At 40.8% G+C, this 23,653-nt stretch overlaps 1 protein-coding gene across 1 annotated transcript in view; it reads right to left on the reverse strand.

Annotated features, from left to right (window-relative positions):
• Positions 1-17,693: 17,693 nt before the first annotated feature.
• LMX1B (LIM homeobox transcription factor 1 beta) overlaps positions 17,694-23,653 on the reverse strand; it is a 111,282-nt gene continuing 105,322 nt past the window's right edge. Inside the window, exon 8 of the mRNA XM_048055641.2 lies at positions 17,694-23,420. Coding sequence (XP_047911598.1) covers positions 23,263-23,420 — 158 coding nt within the window. The 3' untranslated portion in view covers positions 17,694-23,262. The remainder of the gene's footprint in view (positions 23,421-23,653) is intronic.

Below are 23,653 nucleotides of genomic sequence, written 5' to 3' on the forward strand. Positions count from 1 at the left end.
CTAAATGCTTTCAAAGCATATGGGACTCCTGAGTACAACCACAGCCTGATGAGTCAGCACAGTAGTATGGCTAAAGGAACTCCACTGGCACCATCCAAGAACAAAAACTCTGCCATTGGCAGGTATAATAATTTAACCTACTGCTACACATTCTGTAATATATAAAGACTTTGGCAAGAAACACGTTAAGAATTATGATAGCTATGGTCTGGAGATTAACAAATATTTTACCTGTTTTCAAAAAGGGCTTGCTGGGTTAATTATAGCTAAAAGTATTCCTGACATCCACAAATGCAACCTGTCTCTTCTCAGATTTTGATACACTTTGTCCTATTTTAATGATTGAAAGTTTGGAGGAAACAAAAAGTTTCAGCTGGCATCTACCTACTTTGGTAGTTGAAAAATTTGTCCATTTGTTAGTACACATGAAGATGTTGGGCAGGTAGTGTGTGTTAAGTTTAATCTCTACACCAGTTTCTTTCTGTACCTGTTTAGAATAGATAAATCTAAATTTTCTAGACTTAGTTACAGCAGAAAATAGACCATGAGAACTGCAGCACAGCAGAAAATAAAAATATGTAGGTGGGAACTTGTACAGTGAGTATGGACATTTAGAAATAGACATCCCTCACCCTCCCCAATTTTACTCATAGAAACCGAGTACACATTGAAATTGTGTACTTTTGTGTATTGAATTTGTGAGCTATGAAACTGAAACATTTAAATTCTGCTCATGGCTCTGAGTGACTCAAGATGCTCAGAGTGAGTATGATGTGCTTGATATGGTTGAACAACAGCTGTTTTCATCAGAACTGTGTTTATGGAGTCATCACAGGCAGATGTATATTGACTGACTAATAGACAATACAATGGATTCCGGAACTGTGACAATCAACCATCTTATGTGGTACATGCACCTACATTTCTGACCTGAGATACAAAACTAATGCAGTGGTGTATGGGATGTGTGAAAAACGTAGCACTGATGTGGTCTGATCAGGGGTGGAGTTTTGGAAGCCACTCTTTGACAGAGGGACTCCAGCAAGCCTAATATAAGCCTAGGGCTTCTTTTTAACCAACAACATTGCAGTACTAATATGAACGACTTCATCAGATGTTGCTAAGTATGTTGAAAACTTAAGGGACAGATTAGATTACACAGCAAGTCAGAACATCCTTTTTGAGGCATGAATCTGATGTCCCCAGGATGAATTATCTTGGAGACACACTTTTTTCTGATGTTTGAACAAGAGCCAGGCTTACCTGCATTTGCTTTTGTGTGTTAGAACTTTGATACCCTCACCAACAGGACATCAAATTACAAAATAAAATTTAGATATCTGTATCAGCTCACTGGTGGCTAATTATAAAAAAAGAAAAAAAAATTGATAGAAATTAGTTCAGATGTTTACATACATTCTTAGAAGCACAAGTTGGGGGACAAAAGTCTGTTGCAAAATCCAGGTGTAAATGATTAAAATAAAATAAATAAAATAAAATAAAGTAAAGTAAAATAAAATAAACAAACAAAAACAAGATAGGCACTATCTTACTTGGAAATAGGAATAGTAGAAATTAAGAGAGTCAATTAAGGCCAGATCTGAGAAGTGCCATGAGAACAGTGCATAGGGAATAACCTATTAACTACAGGAAAAAATAGTAAGCAAGCTGGGATTTGGAGCAGACTAGGAAAAGAGCTGGGAAAGATTCAGACCCCAGAATCTGTAGTCTGTCAGGAGGAACAATCAATAAGTAGCACATATTGAACAGTAATGAAATGAGTTTTTGAAGCCTACTACCCTTTGGAAGCAGGACTGCACTTAAGAATTCCTGTTCCAGACCAGACTGCTAGTCTGGGAGTTGACTTCACCTGCCACCACAGATAACAATGTGAGTCTTTTAAACAAAGAGGCCAGAAAGGTCAGTTATTTTCCTGCCAGAGTATTACCAGCATTGATTGTGGACTTGGGACCTGTTTGGTTATGGCTGTTGTTACCTTAGAAAAAGACAAGGTCTCTGGTGCACACACACACTATCCAAGTACAAACTCTTTGCTTCTTTTATGAAAGAAGAGTCAAGAGTTACTGTCTGAAGTTGCCTGCAAGAAGCATTTGCCTGAATTAAGAGTTTTCCAGCATTAATCAGGGTGACAGAGCTGTTAGATCAATAAGCTGCTGAACTACATGCTGTAAGTGGTGAGAAGAGCTGGTCAGTAATACCTTTCTCCCAGGAGACATATCAAAGGAAAGCCAAAAAAATAGTGTGAGAAAGAAAGGGAAATAGCCACTGAGGAAAGGTAAAGGATATTTGTGAAAGTTTTTTTATTTTTATTTTTATTTTTTTTTCAGGCTGAAAATAGTAAAAACAGAAGTCATCATATAAAAGCGAGTTAGTTCAGTCCAGCAGTGATTTCTCTAGTACCAGTTTGGCTTTCTAAATTTTGTTCTCTGTGTTGAAAAAAAAAACACACTTCCCTGTGAATTCATCTGTTGTTGCTCCTCCTTTGGTTACTTCAGTGAGTCTTGACTGGAGAGACCATGCTTACTTGAGATGGAGCCTGCCTGTTGATACAAATATTCTTTCTTATTCCTGCACCAGAAAATAAAGGACTTGCCCTGAACTCTTCCAAGCTAATTTTCTGGAGAATGAACTCACACAAAAGCCAAACCTTGCAAAAGCAGCAATGTACCAATGATTTTTGCTCTGCAGGGCCGAAGTACTGGAGAGGAGGTTGCCCTATGGAGCATAACTCTGTATTACATCAGCACCTTTAGAAATGGACCAAAGGTTTGCTGAAGCCGTAACTGGAGAGCAAGATTTTCCTTTTGCAGGCCACAGTGTTTGTACAAGAAAGACCTGCATTTCTAATTGGGAAGAAAAAAAATATTTATACCTCATATATTGGAAAAATTGTTCAAGAACAGTTAATCCTTGAGAAAATTTTGCTCTGAAATGCAAACAAGAGCTGTGGCTGAGAGGAGTAACTAACTCACCAGAGGCCTACACAGCCATCCAGAGGGACCTCAACAGGCTGGAGAGCTGGGCTGACAAAAAGTTCTCATGAAATTTAACAAGAAGAAATGTAGAATCCTGCATCTGGAGAAGAGCAACCACAGGCACCAGAGCATGTTGGGTGAATCCAGATGGAAAGCAGCTTGGCAGAAAATGACCTAAGAGTCCAAGCTGAACACGTGCTCTTGCTGCTAAGAAGGCTAATTGTATTCTCAGCTTCATTAAGCAAATTATCACCAGCAGGTTCAGGGAAATGATCCTTCCGCTCTACACAGAATTGGTGAGGCCACACCTGGAGTGCTGTGTCCAGTTCTGGGGCCCCCAGTACACGAGAAACGTGGACATACTAAAGAAGTCCAGCAGAGGGCCACCAAGGTGACCAAGGGGCTGGAGCACCTCTCCCGTGACGAGAGGCTGGAGGAGTTGGGCCTGTTCAGCCCAGAGAAGACTAGGCTCAGGGGGGATCTTATCGATGTCCATAAATACCTGAAGGGAGGGTGCAAAGAGAACAGATCCAGGCTCTTCTCAGAGGTGCCCAGAGCCAGGACGAGGCAATGGGCACAAACTGGAACACAGGAGGGTCTGTCCGAACATCAGGAAGTGCTGCTTTACTGTGTGAGTTATAGAGCACTGGAACAGAGAGGTTGTGGAGTATCCTTCCTCGGAGATCTTCAAAAGCTGCCTAGACATGGTCCTGGGCAACCTGCTCCAGGTGGCCGTGCTTGAGCAGAAAAGTTGAACCAGATGACTTCCAGAGGTCCCTTCCAACCTTAACCATTCTGTGACTCTGTGATCTTCCATGCCAATGCCAGTCTGGAAGCCGCAGCTTCTTGCCATATAGCATGTGACTTTATTGGCATTTGACAAAAACAGCAGGAAGGTTTTCTTCCAGGCAGACATGGCAGGTTCTGCTCTTAATGCTTCCTGTTCCCTGAGTATGCTGTCCTTTCCTCCATTACAGGCATTTTCTTGTGCATGCTGCGTAACTATGGAAATGCTGATTTCATGATGTCCTACAGGTGGAGCACATGGGGCACTTTTATCAAATACGCCTTACCTGGAATACTGTTTCACGCTCTATACCCATGTGCATAGACTGTGCATCTATTTTATGTCAGGTGGCACAGATCACTTATCTTTTCATTGATCACAGTATGTATCCTAGATTCATAATCAACTGTATTCTGCATCATTCAAAGCCAGGTTCTTCTAAGTTTGCTGCTGTCAGACAGGATGTGCTAGTAAACTTTGCACACCTCAGTAACAATGCTTATCACTTAAACTTGTGTTTTCCTTTGTGTGTCATTTTTCATGCTCTTAGCACTGATAACAAGTTTGGAGGACAAATGATGTGAAGACCTAAGTACAGAGGGGTGGACTATTTGATTTTCATACAAAATTGGACAAGAAACACCATAAATACCCTTAGATTTTTAAAAATATAAGACATTGATTATGTCACAGGCATGCCAGCTACAGAGGATAAAATGTTCTTTTCTTTTTAAATTGGTGCTTCCATTTTTTCCCCTATCCACCCCTACAGTCCTTAAATATAAACTTCTTTTCAACAAAAGAATCTTTTTCATTCATTAAACATTTCCGTGCCTTTTCTGTCTGATTGGAATAACCAGCTATGCTCTTTGACAGCTTTACTGAAAATAAATTATATTCCCCGAAATGTAGTGCTTTTAAATGCCTTCTCTGATGGCAGCGCTTCGTGTTGTGAACAGAGACTACTTCTCTGAAAGTTGCTGCAGAACTTAGCTCGTTACAAAATCTTAGGGAGAACATGCTAAAACTTTTTTTCTCTGCTTCTTTCTAAACTTAATACGCAATGGTGTTGTAAATACCTGCATGTAATTCAGAATTTCTTTTATAGTGTATTAAGTGGGCTATTCATAGTTCCTATTTTTATGGTCTGTTTTAAGGCACTGTCCTGTTCACACAGGGCTCTGTGACTCTGCTCATTTTTTGATTCTGAGCTGGCTTCAACTCCTGGGAGCAGAAACCGCGGTATGGACATGGGATGGGCAGTTCCCCATGCTCAGCTCCTATGGGCAACACAGATGTAACTGCCTAAAACTGCCTGGACCTTCACACCTGGGGACAAGGGAAAGCCAAGTTGAGAATGCCAACTGCACATTGTTTCAGGAACTACCACTGCTGTGTCAGGATGTCACTAGCAGAGCCTGGATACCCAAATCGATAAGGAAAAGCTGCCTCTCATTATTTAGTGAGAAGCTGTATGCAATCTTCAGACTCCATTCTGCCCCAGATAAGGATCTAGGTCAGACTTTGATATTGCAAAATAAAAGTTGGATATATTTTATTTAGGAGAAAATAAGGTGTAGGAAATCATCAGGTTGTCAGAGTGAAGCAAGAAGACTGTTTTTTATACGCTTATGAATAAGGAAAGAGACAGAAAAATCAGGACAGGTTTATGGAAAATATTGTATTTCTGTAAGGATATTTTTGGGAAAAATTGGTCTTATTCAGACCAATGTTCTTAATTTTACTTCAGAAAAAGTAAAGTAATGATTACCTAGAAATGTCTTTTCAGGTAAATGTTTTATTTAATTTCAAATTATATTAAAATACTCATTTTTGATTGCTTTTTGGAGTACATCAAACACAGAACAGCCAGCTGGTCAAATGAGGTGATTCTCCTGCTATGTCTAATGTTGATACAGCCTCGCTTTGAATATTATGTGTAGTTCTGGTCTTCACAATATAAAAAAAAATTAAGATACTTGAATGCATCCAGAGAAGGGCAACAAAGCTAGTAAAATGGCTGGAAGGCTTGTCTTGTGAGGCGAGTCTGAGGACACTCGGTTTGTCTCATGTGGAGAAAAGAAGTCTGAGAGGCGACCTCATTGCTCTCTACAGCTCCCTGAGGAGGGGAAGTGCAGATGGAGGTGCCTGTCTCTGCTCCCTGATAACTGATGGCAGGATGTGGGGGAACAGCACAAAGCTGTGCCAGGGGAGGTTCAGACTGGATGTTAGGAAAAAAGTCTTTAGCCTGAGGGTGGTCAAACACTGAAATAAGCTTCTTTGAGAGGTGGTTGATGCCCCATTCCTGTCAGTGTTCAAGGTATTTGGACAATGCCCTCAATAATATGCTTTAACTTTTGGTTAGCCCCGAAGTGGTCAGGCAGTTGGACTTGGTGGTTTTTGTAGGTCCCATCCAATTGAACAATTGAATTCTAATGTTATCATTGTACTTTCATTAGTAAAAGCTTTAACCAGTCATTTGTGCACTTGCGTCAAAACTAACCATTTTTAGTTTTGTTTTTTTTTCCACGCTTTGGAAAGCTGATTTTCATTCCTGGTTACCAGATTTTCACTGGAATAAAAATTCCATTTTCTTCTAGTGTTATAACGTAAAGTTTGGCAAAGCAAAATAATGCTGATTGATAAAATATTATACAATTGCTTTGATTAAACTTGTTCATTTTCATCTACTTAGTCTGCAGAGGTTTGTTTTTCTTCCTGTGGTATAATTGTTGCTTTTGGTACTGAAACACAAATATTCCAGACTTGCATATGCCAGCTCCAGCTTTTGGAAACTCATATCTGACAGATAATCGAGGTAACAGCTGCACTGGCATTGCTACCAGGAGCAGCACAGTCTTTACCCCCTCAGAATAGTTTCTTTCTGAGTGGGTTGTCTCATTGGTACAAGTAAAATAACAAGGAAAAACAGTTTCCAGTAAAAACAAGGACTAGGGACTCTGGATGGGTTTGTCAGAAGGCATAACAGTTCTAAACTGTTAAATCCTGGACATCTGGAGGTAGGCTTTAGTGGTCTGGCTCTTCAGTATGTCCTTTTAATCACCTCAACACTACTGTATCTTTTGAGAAGATTAGAAAAGAAAAAGGTACACTGTTCTTTAATGGAAGCTGGAAACTGATGAAACTGATAATGGATTTGGTGTACAAGCTTGAATAATAGTTCGAACATGGAAATTAAAGTCCAGAAATTTACTGTGACGCCCCTCATGGGCATGTCTTTGCAGCAGGTCTATGTAGAGATAAGCCAGGTATCATGAGAATGAATTTGTGTGTTTTGTACCTACAGTACTTTGGGCTAATTAGGGCAGGCTCAGCATCACCCTGGTGCAGAACAGAAAGCTGTACAGAAATTCAAAGCAACTAAGCTGTCAACTTCAGTAAGTTCCTCATCCAAAAGACCTCACTTACAATCATCTATGGAAAAAAGATACTTGCACAGGCAGGCCATTCTGAAAGCTTCCAGATCTATGAAAAATATTTCAGTTCTGAAGAAAGTGAGATGTTTAGAACTTCCTGCCAAAACTTCCTAATAATGCTTGCAGTGTACTTAGGCTGCTGATGAGCCTGGCAGTAGAACTGCTGTGCAGTGGACAGCCAAGGGCCTTGCAAACCCTGGTGATATCTATCCTGTCTCGGTGGAGTCACTGAACTCACTTCCAACTGTTCTACCCAGCACCCAAACCCAGCAGTACTTAGCCATGCTTCCAGCAGTACCTGAAAGATTAAAGACTAAAATCTGCCCTTAGTTACGACACTTTCCTCAACCCATCCCAGCACACACATAAGTAATGCCCCCGGGGCTGCCTGAATCATCACTGCAGTACCAGTATCTGACACTTTGCTTTGCAAAGCATTTGCTGTTTAATGCCTGTCTCTGCTCCAGTTCCCACTTTGTTGAAATGACGAAACCCTGTACAATATCAGCCTGACATTACTCCCTTCTTCTGTAGAGGATTCATTTATTGTATTGACAAAGTTGCCAGGTATGTGGAAGGGGAAGGGCAAGGGCTGTACTCACATGCTCCAAAGGCAGTTGAGAAACCTGAAAACACAGCACAATCTGATGTAAACAAACAAGTTCTGCATATTCTCCTTTCCCGAATATTCAGAAGTCTTAAAAGAATTGGGCGTGTAATTGAAAGTAGCCAAAGGCAGCTTTATCCTGTGCTACCAGCATTTACACAGCCGATCACCCAAAGTTTCACTTGGCAGGTTGACAGGGGTTATGTATTTTCACATGGGTGAAGATCTTCAACGGAGCATTGCAGCCTGAACAACACACACACACACACAAACATCCTCTTGTTCCACTGATTTTGTTTCAACAGTCTGGAAGAGAAATTTCCATTCTCTCTTTGCCTCAGTCTTATGATCAAGCCCCTTGTCCCATATAACAGTTTTCCAGCACCATAGGCCTATCTTCTTTTCCCTTGGAAACTCACCTCCGTTTTCTTTGAGGGGCAAAAGAAATTATTTTTTTTCTGTATAAAATCCCTGGTGCTCTTTTCCATGTTCACTGTAAGCACTTTTGAAGACATTGTTCTTGATGTCACAGGATCCCACTATCAGGAAGGTACCTGAAGCAGCAGCATTTTGGAGTTTGGAAGACACTTCATCAGAAAATTGGACTCTTGAAGGGGATGCAATGGTTCTGAGAAACAAAGAGCATTTCCCTGTAAACAAAAGCACTCTGAGAGTCAGTGCTCCAGGGAACAGAGCTGGTGTTAATGCCAGAATACCACGTTGGTGTTCTTGCATGCTAAGACCTGCAATTTTTTCTCTTATGGGCCAGAGAAGAAAATAATTCTATGAAAAGGAAACAGTAGGAAACACATTACTAAACAAACCACTGGAGAAGGCTTTTTCTGATTTTTTTTTTTCAGACGTTTTGTGAAAGTTCTGAATTTGAGGGAACAGAGAAACTTTTCATTTGTGCTCTGAAAATTCAACAGCTGTCTTCAAAAATAATGAATTTTCCAACTTTTCAGAAAAATTGTCCTTTCTAATGTCTTTTTCTAGGCAAAAAGCAACTTTTTTTTTTTTGTTAATGAAATATGACATGATAAACAGAAAAGTGCACAGTACGGGCAGAAACTACATAATACTAAAACCTGCCAATTTTATCCACCATTATCACAATTTAATTCATGTATATGTTGTTTCCATTCTACTCTGTGTAACTCAGAAATAAGTGAAAGTAGAAGAGTAAGTCAACATTCTGAGAGTTCTATCATAGCAAAACCATGTGAGGTGCTGAGCTCAGGCAGAAAGAATAACACTCCTGACTAACTTGATAATGAGCTCTCATTTACCCCCTTCTCTCCACAACCCCCCCCCCAAAAAAAAAAAAAAAAAAAAGAGAGAGGAAGAAAAAGGAAAAAGAAAAAGGCTCTTCATGCAGTTGACTTCTGTCCTTTAGGGGGAAAAAAAAAAAAGAAAGGAAAAAAAAGGGTGAGTTTTTTTCAGTCATCACTCTTGTGAGAAACCAAACAGTCCACCTACAATACATACCGTATAATTTACCAAAACCACAAATGAATGCATTTCTGGTTCCTTCTGCGGCAAGTTTTGACTTCGAGTGGCATTCCCAGCATGGAGACAAATTTATTTATTCATTAATTTAATATATTCAATAAACCAACCAGCACACAGACTTATTCTTTACAAGTAATTATAATGTATTACAAGCATACAAATGTGCCTAAGATTGAGAACTTGGGTTATAATCTAATGAAAATATTGTCGCTGAATTAATTTCCTATGTGGTGCCAGAGCCATGGAATAAAAAGTATATTGAAAGTCTTCAGAGACCTACTGTCAACAGCCTGGTACTACCTCTATTTTAAGCTGGAGACGATTAGATTTCAAAAGCCTGTTCCTTTTCATGCATGTTCCCTTGTCTTACAGAAATCTTCCATGCTTGAAAGGTCTCTCAAAAGTTTCAGAGATTAAGAAAGTGAAGGAACAGGCAATTTCTGCTACAAATGTCATTAAAATGTATTAGTCTCACAGAAACACAGGTCAAATGCAGATTTACCAGGAAGTTGAGACGGTTGATCCTCCCTGTGGAAAGTTGCAGTCTATTATATTCTGCATATTGCAACACTGCAACAATTGAAGATTATACTATGTCTGGCTATATTTGGCTGTAGATGAAGTCTCTTTTTATCAGAACTGCAAAAGCATAACGTACCAGTAGCATGTGGAATGTCACTGCTGCTTCAGTCCTTCTAAAAGTAATCAGATTTCGTACTTGTTTAGCATTTTTCATCTAAGCATTTTGCAAGCTAACCAACTAACCATCAGTAAGGACAGGATTTTTTTTTTTTAAAGAATTAGATATATAAATGCAACAACTCAACACAAACAAACAAACAACAAAGAGTGAACTGGTACACAGACAAAGGCTATATTTGCCGGTGTTCTCAGGAAAAAAATTGCAAACTGAAGGAAGAAGCAATCGTGAAGTGCAGCTGTTGAGGCGCATTCCTGTTTCCCATTGGAAGTTAGACAGGCAGATAACCTATGACTGGCAGATTAGTTCCAACTTTCTGTTTCAAGCCACTGATATTGAGGGTCAGGAGAAACAAGCAGAAATGTCCTTATTTGTGTATATAGATTTCAGATACAGGCTGTATCACTGTATGAGATGTTTTCTCTGATGCACCCCTGGAACTGTCAGCCTATTAGTAACCTCGCTTCAAAGATACTTTTGTTTCTATCTGGTGTAGAGATTTTGGGGCATGTCCCTCTTCAGAGTAATGAAAAAAAGAGTTTAGGCTATCCAGGTCATTGTGGTAATTTTTTTTTTTTGGTCACATATATTTAGCCTACTTCAGTAAGCAGCAGACAGGCATTGATGTGTCCTTCAAGAAAGACTGTTGCCACTGGGAGTATAATTACTCTGTTCTAAAGCAAAAGGTTTTCGCGTAATTCTAAAGTGTAAAGAAAGATCAAGGAAATCCACAGGCTTCACTGGGAGCACTTCTGTGCAGGGCTTATCAGTGGCTCCTTATCAATGTTAATCTGACAACACAGGTGTGAGGGATTGCCACAGCTAGTATAGATCACTGGTCATCTGATCAGTAGTAACTCATTGTGTTTTGCTGGACACCAGTTTACTTGTTACAAGTTGAACAAAGAAGCAAATTAAACAAGCCTGAATAAGTAGTGTTGGTAACATGGGAGGTGTGGTGGAGAGCCTAGGAGAGAACTGCCTGTCTTTGCTGTCTGTAGGTGTACAGCTAATAACCATTACACAACACCCACAGACAAACTCCCTCCAGCAGGGAGAGGGCATGGTAATTATAGAATGGGTGTTTAAAAGGAAAAGGCGTTTCATATCCCATGTTCCTCATTTTAATAATAGAGACTGGTGTGTTGTGAAACACCTTCCTTAGAAAAACATTTAATGCAGTGAACCGTGTACACATCTGCAGTAGCGAGCATGATGGCTGAGCCTGTGTAGCACTGCTTGTTTTCATGTGTGTACCTGGGGAAAGCTCCCCACCCCACTATGTGAGCAGGGCTTGTCCCCAGGACTGGGTTAGGGAAATTCATGCCTAGAAGTCTCAGTATCAGACTGGAGGCAAGACAACTAAGAAGAGGAGTGTTCTTCTCCAGACACTCCCCAAAATACCTTGCACAGAAGTAGAGAGCAATGTGGTGCAGATTCTGCTTCTTTGCAGACCCTGTCACCGTCACCCTCCTCATGCTCTTCCCAAATCCCAGAAGGAACCTGCACATAGTCCCTGGGCCCCACTGTGCGAGGGGAGGGGGCAGCACACAGGCTATGCAAGAGGCTGCAAGCTGCATCCTCCTCCTGCCCTACAGCCAGCTGCCCAGGCCCTCCTCCAGCCCTGCTGCTGGTCAGAGAGGCTGCTGCTGCCAAGCCTGGGTCTCTGCCGGGACCCTGGGGGGATGTTGCCTCTCCACCAGGGATCCCTCTGAATGTAGAAAAGGGTGAAATAGCACATGCATATTCTTCGAAGCAAATGCACAGACACTTTCATATGGATTCCTATCTGTGGGGAGGAGGTAACACAAAATCACTGAAATACTGTCTCTTCTCAGTCCTGTCTTAGGCAGATTACTTTCTTGCTGAGAAGAATAACTTTACATCGCCATTATCCTGGTTACCATCATCTGCTTTGTTACTCTGTCTTTTAGGCACTACCATTACCTAGCTTCTCAACTTTGTTTTGTCCCTTCTATCTCATCACAGTTTTCAAAACAACATTTTGAATACTGAAATGAAGCAGCAAAAGACCTAAAAGTACTTTTAGAAAGAGTTGTCTCAAGGCTGCCATAGTCCTAATACTCCCAAAATGAAGTAGATTGCTTATTCAGGAAATAATATTTCAGGTAGAAAACTGTAAGAAAGCCTTCAGCACCTCACACATCTCTACAGTAATTTATGAAACAATGGTTCAACTCTGACAAAACCACTCGAATTGTTAGTAAGTCTCTTAAGAAGTTAAATATAACAGCATACAGAAAGGTGTTTTTTTTTTTTTTTTTTTTTTTTTTTTTTTTTTTTTGACAAAGAGGAGGTACAGAGCAGCTAGAGAATTAGAAAAATCTCTGTGTCACTGACCAAAATCGTTGGTTGGAGTGCTGAAATCAAGCCTTTTGGGCTCTGTTCACAGTTCCATTATGTCAGCCTTAGTGTCATCCTCTAAATGCTTGTTGTAAAAGCATTGCATTTATGTGCCTGTCATGCGAAGTCCTTTTCCTTTGGACATTATCTGACTATGCCAGAGTCTAATCAAACTCTCATTATCTTCCACTGCTAGGAATGGATTTGGTATTCACTATCAGTTAATCAGTGACTAGCTGACACAAGTGGCGAGCAGGCATGATTCTGAGTGAGCAGGTATCTTGTTAGTCCCCGTATTTCATTGCGGATGTACCACCTCAAAAGCATACAAAAATATCACCCTATTTCTTCTTTTAGGTTAACAAAGAGATAATATGATGTCCTCTTATTAACTGAAGGTCAAAAGACTATGAATGAGTGTAAATACAGAGGATAGAGAAGAGGTAGAGAAAAGGGAAGTAAATACTCTATCAAGAGGTAGGAAAAGATGCAATGCTTTGATACACCTTGTGTTTTATTTAATTCTCCACTTAGTATTATTCTCTTTCCTCTCCAGTTCAGGGTGCAGCTCTGGTCAATTACAGCATGTGTCTTGCTCATAACATGATCAGATGAAGCTGTGATACTGAAACACTGGGGCTCAATATAATGCAATGTCAAGCTGGCAAAGGTGTGTCCAAGCCCAGCTACCATCACTGGGGACTGTCAGACCCAAGTGAGGAGAAGTGGACCAAAGAGATGAATATAAGCAGTTCTTTTCTTCCACAGGTACAACCAAAGGCGTGCTTTCTCTTCTTCCAAGTAATTAATATTTTAGTTCTCAAAAGATGAGAAAAAACAGTTTGGAATGCAAATGTCAGATGTTGCTTGGATAAATACTACAAGCCAAATTCATTAGTGTGCTTTCAAAGAGAATTGTTCTGTTCTCCCATTATAAGTAAACAAAGAAATAACATTATCACCTCTCTTATTTCAGAATATACATGTTGTTTCTAGTGCTAATAACCATGTTCCTGTGACAGAATATAGCCTCACAACATCTTAACTGCAAAATACGGTTTGCAGGAAAGAATGGTTTTCTGAGAATATAAAAATGTATTTCATTCTTAATGAGTAATTTGTTTATATTTGTATACAAATAAATGAGAAGCAGGTATACTCTTTATTTAATAGCATTTAATCCATGATCATTTTATACAGTGGGGCCATACTCATAATGTTTCTTTTATGTTATTAAAAATATTGATAAAACACTAAACATTCATTAGTTACACCATTTCTGAGTGCACAGAAGGATGAACAAATGTGTTTTCATTATAAGAGGTAATAATAATTAAGAGTGACAGCACCTTATCCTCAGGATCTGCCTCCCAGCACCAGTTTGGCTGATAAAAAAACAGAAGTTAAGATAAGGCAGCAATTATTAAGACAAATCTTTTGAAGGGCTGTTTGAACTCCTGTGTCCAGCAGATAATCTGATTTTACAAGGTGCTCCAAGGGGGGTAGACTGCATGGGAAGCAGTACCCAGGTGCAGGCCTTTAGCCCTTTGCACCGGCATTTTTACCTCTAGCCATTTCCCTGGTCTCTTCTTCTTTTGTTTGCTACAGCTGTGGCATATAAATCAGTCTTCATTCTGTCTCACTGACACCAAAGAGAAACACAACACAAACAATGCAGAACAGCAAGCCCCAAATGTATTAATCTTTTTTTTTTTTTTTTCTGATCCCTTTCACCTACCTTTTTGGGGAGATTCAGAAATGGCTATGGGCAACTCAGTAATTCTTCCTTCATAAATATTAGATGCATGCAGAGCATGAATATTTGAGTAGCTAACTCTGACTTAGGTGAAAAACAATTGCTAATGGCAATCCATTTTTCCCTAGTGACATTCCACCAAAAACAAGCATGAGGGGGACATGATGATGCAATTTGGAGGTGGACAGCAAAAGGGAAAGAAGGTTTTGACTGGGAACAAAGACAATTTATTGATCAGTCCTTAAGGTCAAGTTCTGGAGTGAGAGTTTTAGCAGAGAGAGATCTGTGCTCAGCAGCTATATTGATATCCTTAGGATCTAAATTAACAAATACTGAAAAAAAGTTTTGACTACTTATGAACTATTTTTATTATGTTATTGAGCTTCCACCTCTTGATCCATTGCACCCTGCATGACACTGCACACTTTATGTGCGAACTGCTGTGGGAAAGATCGGACAGTTCTCTTAACATCTTCCTTTTGGGGTGTACCACTTTCCCCCGGTAAAACTGTGGCTTGCTGTGGAAAAGGACAGATTGTTTTCCCTCTGCCCAGTCCCACTTCCCCTGTGCATTCATTTTCTTTCTTTGATTCTTGCAGCCATGTACTCACTGCTCAGGTCAGATTAAGCAGCTGTTCTGGGAAAGCCACTTTCATTTTGATCCTTCATGGACTGCTTTTCAAGAAAGACAGACAGATAAACGCATCCTGCTGCACAAGGGCTGCAAAGTATGTGCTGAAATGGTATGACTGGCAGTGGCGGTGGGAACAGGGCTGCCCCTTTTGGTGATGACAGGTTAGGTATAAAACCGTATCTTTTGATTTTTAATAAAAAATAGAACTTGTGACTTTATGCCTGAGGCACAGAAAAGAAATCTAGTGTCTCTAGAACAGGGGAATGGCAACTTATAATCAGATGTGACTAAATCAAACCTCAGCTGAAGTTTACGTCCACATTTGCATTGCCCCAGAGACGTCAGCATATAGCTATCATTTTATATTGGTCTCAAATTTGTCATTACTAGATGAATACTTTATAATCCATTGGTAATACTTATATACACTTGTCTGTTTTAGAATATGGCTCCCCTCACGTGTGTTTTGCTCCAGAAAACTATCGTTAGCTTTCTCTGAAACCACTGCAGCTTCCACACACTGTATTGCTAGGACTTCTGCCCTGTGAGTCAACTCCTGGGCACTTCTGCAGGAGTTGCTGAGCACAGCTGGCTCTCCTAGCTCACAGCCTGGCCTGACACAGGTAGCAGATGGTGCCTGTGAGCACCCAAACTGGCCTGCCCATCTGCAGCATGTGTGCAACTCTCACAAGCCTTAGCCATCCAAACAAGCAGACAAACCATTTCAGCATTGGTATAGGACCTGCTTCTCCTTCCAGCTAGACCTGCAGTTACACGTTCATTGACAATACCCAGTGCTGCTTTAGCAGAAGCCTGTGAAGTGTGTGAATACAATTCTGAGGAGCGCTAATGCAAAACGTACATCTTTGGACAATTGTGTTGAACCTATCCAGGGCTGCTGGTTGTGCTTCTGCCATTCTTCCTGGAGAACCTCCTGGTCCCAACCGCATGGACCCGCTGACTGGCAACCTGGGATGCTCAGAGACCCACAGGTATGTGGTCCTTGGACAGGGCTGTTACACTAGCTTGGTCCCTATGTGCTGCCTGTACATACCAGAAACAACTAGCAGCTAAGAGGACTTTCTTTCTGAGTCTAAACATTGAGGATATTAGCCCTCTGTTTTCCAATATGAGCACTCCATGGCAGGGACCAACAGAACAGCTCATTTCCTCTGCAAAGGAAGGTCAGGTGAATGCTGTTTGAGTGGGCTTTTTTTCCCCATGCACATCAAGCTTGAAGAGCAGAACCTGCTCAGGAGACAGGCCAAGAATACTGGGCAATTACAAGCTGTCTGCTGGGTTTTCCTCATTCCCCTGAAGCAGCTCTGTGCCTTTCTGCTTGTGCTGCTTCTCCAAGTCAGCAACACTGCTTGTTTTTCACTTAAAGATAAATGGCATTGGATAAGATAATTTAAAAAATAATCACATGGCCATTTCTATATCACTAAAACAGAGAAAAGAAGGTTAAAAACTTTGGCCCAGACTATCTAGATGCCTACTTCTAGAGTTGGTTCCCTTTCCATATCTGTATTTGCTCTGTTTTCTTCCCGTTAAAGAATATATCTTTCAGAAATTGTCCTTTTCTTATAGTTTCTGTTGAAAACCTAGCAGGTTTTGGTCTTTTATTTTATTTTTATTTTTTTATTTGAAAAAAATCCATTTTACTTCTCCCACGATCAAAATTATCTCTGGAAAACTGAGCATATGTTTTCTGTGGGTGAAAAACAGCATTTTGCTGGAAATCATAATTCTCAGATTAAAATAGTTTAAATGGAAGACTTTGAAGGAAACCTATTAACAATATCTAACTTGCCTTACAACAAAACCGGACAGATGAGACCATACCACATCTCAGTGGGTGAGAATCCCATCGATGGCTGGTGTCAGCGGGAAATGTGTAGGGTCAGGGCACAGGCACAGTGGGTTCCCTGGATAATCCTTCTCTTGATGATCGCCAAGCCCTGGTGAACAGCAGGACAGCTGGAGTTTGCACCCAGGATGTTATTAACAGCAGCAAACAGCTCTTACCACCCTCCGCCCCCTCCCAAACTTATCTGACAGTTGGACACCCACTTAGGCTGTAGCTCTCCACAGCAGTCAGTGGCAATGACTACTACAGTCTTCCCCTGAAGCAGTTCATGCATCAGAAACACTGATAATCTTCTAGAACTCTGCTACTCAATGGATGAAGCAGAGGGCCAGCGTGAGATGCTGTGTTCATGGTGTCAGCTGTTTGCTCTAAGAGGTATTTTCCCATTTTCTTCTACAGCTGTGCCTGTGGCTGGTGGCATCAAGGCAGTGCACCCAAGCTTGTCGTGATGCCAGGTATTCCCGGTATGCTTTCTGCTAGGCTTATTGCAGTTGACTGCTCATATTCATATGCTTAAGAGTAAGCCCTGGAGGCAGGCTAGTATGCAGGACGCAGATGTTGTGAGTGGGCAAGAAGTTGCCTCTCTTCCTAGCACTAGCAGGAACAAGTAGACCCCGCACACACTTTGGTCCTGACAGAGTTATAGCTGTGTGAGTAGTCTGGTTGCATCATCTTCAATTCCTACAGACTTTGCCTGTCTTAAGACAGCCCATGCAAAGAAGGCTGAGGGCCATGGTGATATGTAAAATACTGTCCCCATCCCCATGGAGGCGCTCTCAAACTATGGAGGCTGAAGAACAGTGTGAAGGGAGACCCTGTCTTTGCCCTTGCTTTATCTCCCCTTGGAACAAAGGAGGGCACTCAATTAACAGCCTGGACTACTGTTCCACATCACTAAAAAATAAATATATAACACAGTGGTCGGTTATAATGATCCCCTGGTTATCCTGCCTGAGAAAACAGTGGTGCCATCCCCCACTTTGCAGAGAAAACACTTTCAGTCTGCAAAAGCAAAGAAAGAACTGCACACTGAAAGAAAATCCTGCTTTGTTTACAGGTTGTTTATTTACAAATATACTGAAGTGTTATCTTTTTTTTCCTTCTTTTTCTGTTTTTGTTTACTGTGTTTGTGTGTGTATGTGTGCATGTGCACAAAGGAAGAAGCATAATGTATGAGAAATTCATGTATCTTAGCTGCCAGACAATGGTGGCAGGAAAAAAAATCAGTGAAATGAAATTTAAAAACACTAATAAATAATTTAACAATGACAAGTAATTAAATAATAATAATAATAAAATAAAAAAAAGACAATGATCTACATACATTATGGTGGTTTGTTACCAATGCAGAGGGAAAGGAGCAGGGAAACTACTGTGAAAGGCAGATGGTTAATTATGAGAGAGCATATTCATATTTTTTTACAAGTTAAACAAATTGTAACAGACAGCTACAAAATACTACATTTTGATAACATAAATACAGAATATATAAATATACAAGTAATACAGCCATACACAGCTAAAAAAATAAGGTGTTCACTTAAAAACAGAGTTCCCAATGTTAAATATCTGGCAGTCCCTTCACAGTCACTGCTAAACAGAAGAATGATGTGCAGAACCAAAAGGACCTTGGCTGTATCCTTTAGGAAGGCAAATAGTTTCAGTTTATTCAGGTAGGCCTCAAATGAGCAAGACTGTGCTTAAATCCCACCAAAGTCTACAGACTTTACATACCTGCCAAAAGTTAAGCAAGTGTGTAAGTAGTTACCTAGCAAGACAGACCCAAAACCTGAAGCCCTAGCCACATCACTGTGGGTGCAGATGTCAGCTGTCCAGTGCCACCAGGATGAGGAGGAATGAAGACACACTAAAGATGTACCAGCACATGCAGGGAACATCTGCTCTCTGTGAATGCATGGCATGAATGGTTTGGGCATCAGGTTGTGTAAAGCACTGCCCTGAGCATTTCAGACTTTGTGTACTGTGGTTCCAACTTCCATGGCTTTGATGTGCTTTAATATGCTCTCTTTCCTTTCACTTTTATGACCAAACTTGGGGCTTGTGAGAGCCTTTCCCTCCCTCTTTCATTCTGCTGTTAATTTTTAGTGACTTTTTGGGACAGCCAGAATTATTATGACATGGTTTGAAGAAGGTGCTCTTGCAAACCCCAGCTTGCAGCATCCCTAGCACTATCATGGTGAGCTGGGTTCCCTGGGGCACCTAGGAAGGTGGCTTGGGAGGTATTTCTGATCCCTAAGGAAACTGGAAGGGAGTCCTGAGCACAGTATGAAGAGGTAAGTGGGTTCACATCATCCCTGGAAGGTTTGCCAGCATGAAGGCCCTTCCCCATGCAGTGATGGCACAGTGAGGGGGCTAAGTTGCTGCTGATAAAGCAGCAGTGATCTCCTTAAAGGACCTGGTAGCATTCATCAGACTTGTGCAGGGTGAGTCTGAAGAACCTACTCAGCAGCCATCGTGAGACTAATGCGAGTCATGTCTTCAGCATGGTTAGGAGCAACTGGGTTAAGTGATCTGGATGTTTTTGATGACAGTGTTTAAAGAAGTAAATAAGATCAAAATTCCTAGGATGCAGTTTCAATCTTAGTGAGTGCAACCACTATATTTTTACTTACAGCAACATAACTGTCTTTCATGTTGTGACTAAACACATTTACTGCCAGCCCCCTAACTGCTTAGAATACGGGTTTTATCCCACAGTATTGTGAAAAACAGGGGGGGCTGAAAGGAGCAGTACATGGTAGGAATCATTCCCTTGACATTCAACCACGCAATGGAAATATGCTGCTGCTCAGCTGAGAGCCAGTTGGTGGGTTCAATGACCACACTGTTCAGTAACCATTCATGAAGGCAGGAAAAACTCTGTGTGCTACCATTGCTTTTATGAACAGATCTTGTAATTGCACAATAAAGACCTCTGAGGAAGCTATTACTTAGTGTATTCATTCTTATCTCACAGTAACCTTTTTTAAACATTATCGAGCAAACACTGAAACCTAATCAATCATCTTTTACTTAATTGCATCTTGTCACCACTTTAGCTTAACACGTATTCCTTGCTTAGCCAAAACAATGATTGGAACACCATGAAGAGTTCACTTGATGCATTTATATTAGAAAAGGGTTAATTTCCTAGGGAAAATGATCACTGTAAGGTGCATGTAATAAACTGCTGTCATGACCTCTAACCTTCAAGCTCCCATATGTGCAATCATTGTTTGTGGTTTCCGTAGAAGTGCCAGATGCTAAGAATTTTTGGCAAGGGTTTATCAATTTGACTCAGAATAAGATATTACTGTGATATGGACCATTAAACATTTTACTTTCACCTGATTGGTGACATTTCCCTTGACAACAGAAGAGTAAAACAGAAATCAAAAAGGTCAGAGGTTGCTATATAATCTTTTACTGCAGGTCCCAGGTTAAAACCACAATGATCACACTCCAGTAGGATAATTCATTCCACAAAAAAGTGACATTTATTTTGCTTTAATGAACTTTGGCCTTTGCCAGATTTAATGGGTCTGCTGGAAATCACTGACCATGCATTCCTTCCCTTGACCAGCAGCAATCCACAGTGGCAAGGGAAGCATTATGCACGCCAGATGGCTTGACTGTGTAGTGTCTGTGGCACCAGAGGTGGTAGAAAATGGGGGAACAAACAGCTAAGGCATCATCATACAACACACCAAGGGAAAAGGAGATGGTATGTACAGGTACATTGCAATGAAAGAAAAAAAAGGTAGCAAACAACCATCTAAAGAACAGCAAAAGATTATGGTTACTTCAGCTATCAAACGGGATATTGGATTCTTTACCTTGGAAATCAATTGTATTTTCAACAACCAGCCCAGAAGCAGAGGTAGAGTTGGGACAAGACAGTTCTCCAAACTGTAGGACACATTATTGTTATCACTTAAGTCTCTGTATACAATAAATGCCATTTTGGTCCTGCCAGGAATGAGGGACAAAGCAAGATTTATGTCTAGTCTATAAACCCAGTGTGTTTGAGATGGTGAACACGCTTTTCTATGACTCTGGATGAGCACAGGAGGAGGATGGGGAGGAAAATATTATGAATTCATTGAGACTGGTGGTTATAAATGTTTATAATGTGCTACATGAAAAGTGCTTGCCTTCTGCCCTGCAAGCAGTATAGCTCACCTGAGTTCTTTATGTTTGCTATCATGAAGAGAGAAAGGAAATTGTTATTTATCTTGACACGCAAAGAAAGGGAAGAATGGCTGCGAAAAGAAAATTCTTCCAATTTCAAAACATATCCAGGGGCTCACAACCTTCAACTAAAAAAACACATCCCTACCAGAAAGTGAGAGAATGGTTACTAGCAAAAGTAACAGACCCACCTCCCTGGGCGTGGCAGGCTCCTTGGAGAGATAAAATAGGCACCTACAGGAAGGGGAGCATCACCCCACACAGGGATGTTGGTTCCTTCACACATGAAGGGCCCTGTATGAGGCAGGTGGTGAGTTGGCCACTGCTCTGCAGCAGGAGGGGTTTACCTCCAGGTCTGTGCTTAGCTCTGCTGCAGTGTATGCATGTAGTCTTCTCCCCTAGTGCTAGCCTCATCACAGTGTGAAGATGCATGGGCTTATCTCAAAGACAGAAATTTGCTTTCTCACTAAACCTCTGACGCTCTCGGTCCGCATCTTCATATTGGAGAAGAACATGATCTTACCTGTTCCCTTGGACCTACCACCTATCCATGTCATCCCTCCCTCTGGGGTGCAGGGAGAGCCCTGCTGCATGGGCGAAGGGGCGCGTGGCTGCCCAGCAGAACCAGGCTCTGTGGGCAGAGGAGCTCTGGGGCTGGGTGCAGTGGGTGCACTCCTTCCATCCCCACGCAGGAATAGCACCCCTTGGCCAGGGTCAGGGTCCCAGGGAGTGTCTGCATGCCTGTGAATGGAATGCTCTGCGCCTCCCCAGGAGGCTGCTGCTCTGAGCTGCTGCCAGTCCTCACCCAAAGGAATCAGATTAACCAACACTTTGGCTTGTTTTTGGATATTATGGTCAATATAGTAAAGGTATTTATTTCAGAAAGGGCCTATCCTGCCAATCTTTCCCCATGAGCTCTATTTTGAACACACCCTATAATTACTGATATTACCCTGGCAAATTTTCCCCATGAAGTTTTCTCCACTAAGAACCATGACTGTACTTGTCTGCCTCTCCACATTATAATTATCACCAGGCAATATTTATAACTATGCTATTATTATTTATGATATTTTATGCCCTATGAAAACCTATATGACATATGCTCAAGCTTCAGCATCTGAGATGATCAAACTTCATCTGGGTCATTTCCTTCAATTTATGCATTTCTTGTTCTTCCATTTGCACTACTAAAAGGTTAGTTGGAGTATTTACTGTAAATACAGTAAATCAGCATGAAACTTGCAGTATTTCTGTTAGATTACAGCTCAGTATATCTAAACCTCCCATTGTGATCTCTCTCCTACTTTTTTTTTTTTTCCTTCCTAGCTGGTGCACATTTCAGGACTTCTGATGGTTCAGGCTAGAACTGTATATCATAGATTCTTGCTGAAGCAAGATAATTAACTAAAGGAGTGCTTAATTATTCCAGATGGACAATGGAGAATAGCACATTTATGCCTCATGCAAAACAAATAAACAGAACAGAATGAACAACATGTTTGCCAGTCATAGCCTAGACTTGGAATTTGGCACTGAAATACTTACAAACAAAAGTAAATGTTTTATTCTCACACTGCAAAAAAAAAATAATAAATAAAACTCTGTCTTGTAAGCACCTTTAGTTTTAATTAATAAAGATCAATACTAACCTAAATGCCTCTGTCCCTAACATGCATCTCCTCTCCAGGGTCATAGACCTTTCTTATTACAAAATCACTGGCTTTCTCCATAAATATAACTGTTAACCAGTTTCCTCAGTATCATATGTATAAGGGCTATAAACTAATCAGCAGATCTAGATTATGTAAAAAAAGTGTAGAAAGGAAACAAATGTTGAACGTCACATTTACATTAACTTCTCACAGTTCAAATGGCAATTTATCCACAACATAGTATGAATCATGCAGTAAGAAAAGGGAGGAATCTCCAGTTTCTTTGATTTATTTTTCATGTGGTTGACCGATGTCAGTATCAGTGGCTTAAAAAAAATTAAACATCCAAAAGAAAGGGAGAGAGAAAGGAGGAAAAGGTCTAGCTTTCTGCAAAATCCATTTCCTTTACAACGATGAGCTCAAACCAAACCAAAAAAAAAAAGGCTGCTGAAGAGCAGGGTCTTCTGTTCCTTCCACGCTTCTCTCTTGATCTGGTGCAAGCTGGGAATCAAGGGTATGGGACCAGTGGATGTGTTTTGTTTATATATGTATGTATGTAAGTAGGTAGGTATTGATATATATATACATACATACATATATGCATACAGATATAGTCTTCCTAAAAATGCTCTTTGCAGTCCAGAGGCGGCAGGAGTCACTGTGAAGGAAGAGCTGGGCAACATATGGCTGTAGAGTCTGCACTGGAAAAAGTCACTGGCTAAATATACGCCGGCTGTTTCTTTTCTTTTATTTTCATGAGGCGAAATATGAGCTCTGCATAGAGTACAGCCTGTCAATGGGGTTTCCTACTCTAGCCTGCATGGAGTTAACTTCAGAAGAGGCAAGAAAACAGTCGCTCAAGCTAGTTAAAGAGGTATCACTGTCGATATCATGAAAAATGGAGTCGTTTCCTGTAAATGAAATGTATATGTTAAGCTGTATTCTGTGCAGCCAGAGAAGGACATAGTATACATGGATGCTCATATGTTGCACACTGCAGCAAAATGGAATGCTCCTGGTTTTGTTTTGGCATGTTAACATAAGTTGGCTCTAAGCATCTGACCTATAAAGAGAAAGGCTAGCAATCAACTTGCAAAGTTCAACTGTCAGCAATACCACTTAGAAGTGCAGAAACCTGCCAGTA

Source organism: Anser cygnoides, chromosome 20, assembly GCF_040182565.1.
Source record: "Anser cygnoides isolate HZ-2024a breed goose chromosome 20, Taihu_goose_T2T_genome, whole genome shotgun sequence".
NCBI classification, from domain to species: domain Eukaryota; kingdom Metazoa; phylum Chordata; class Aves; order Anseriformes; family Anatidae; genus Anser; species Anser cygnoides.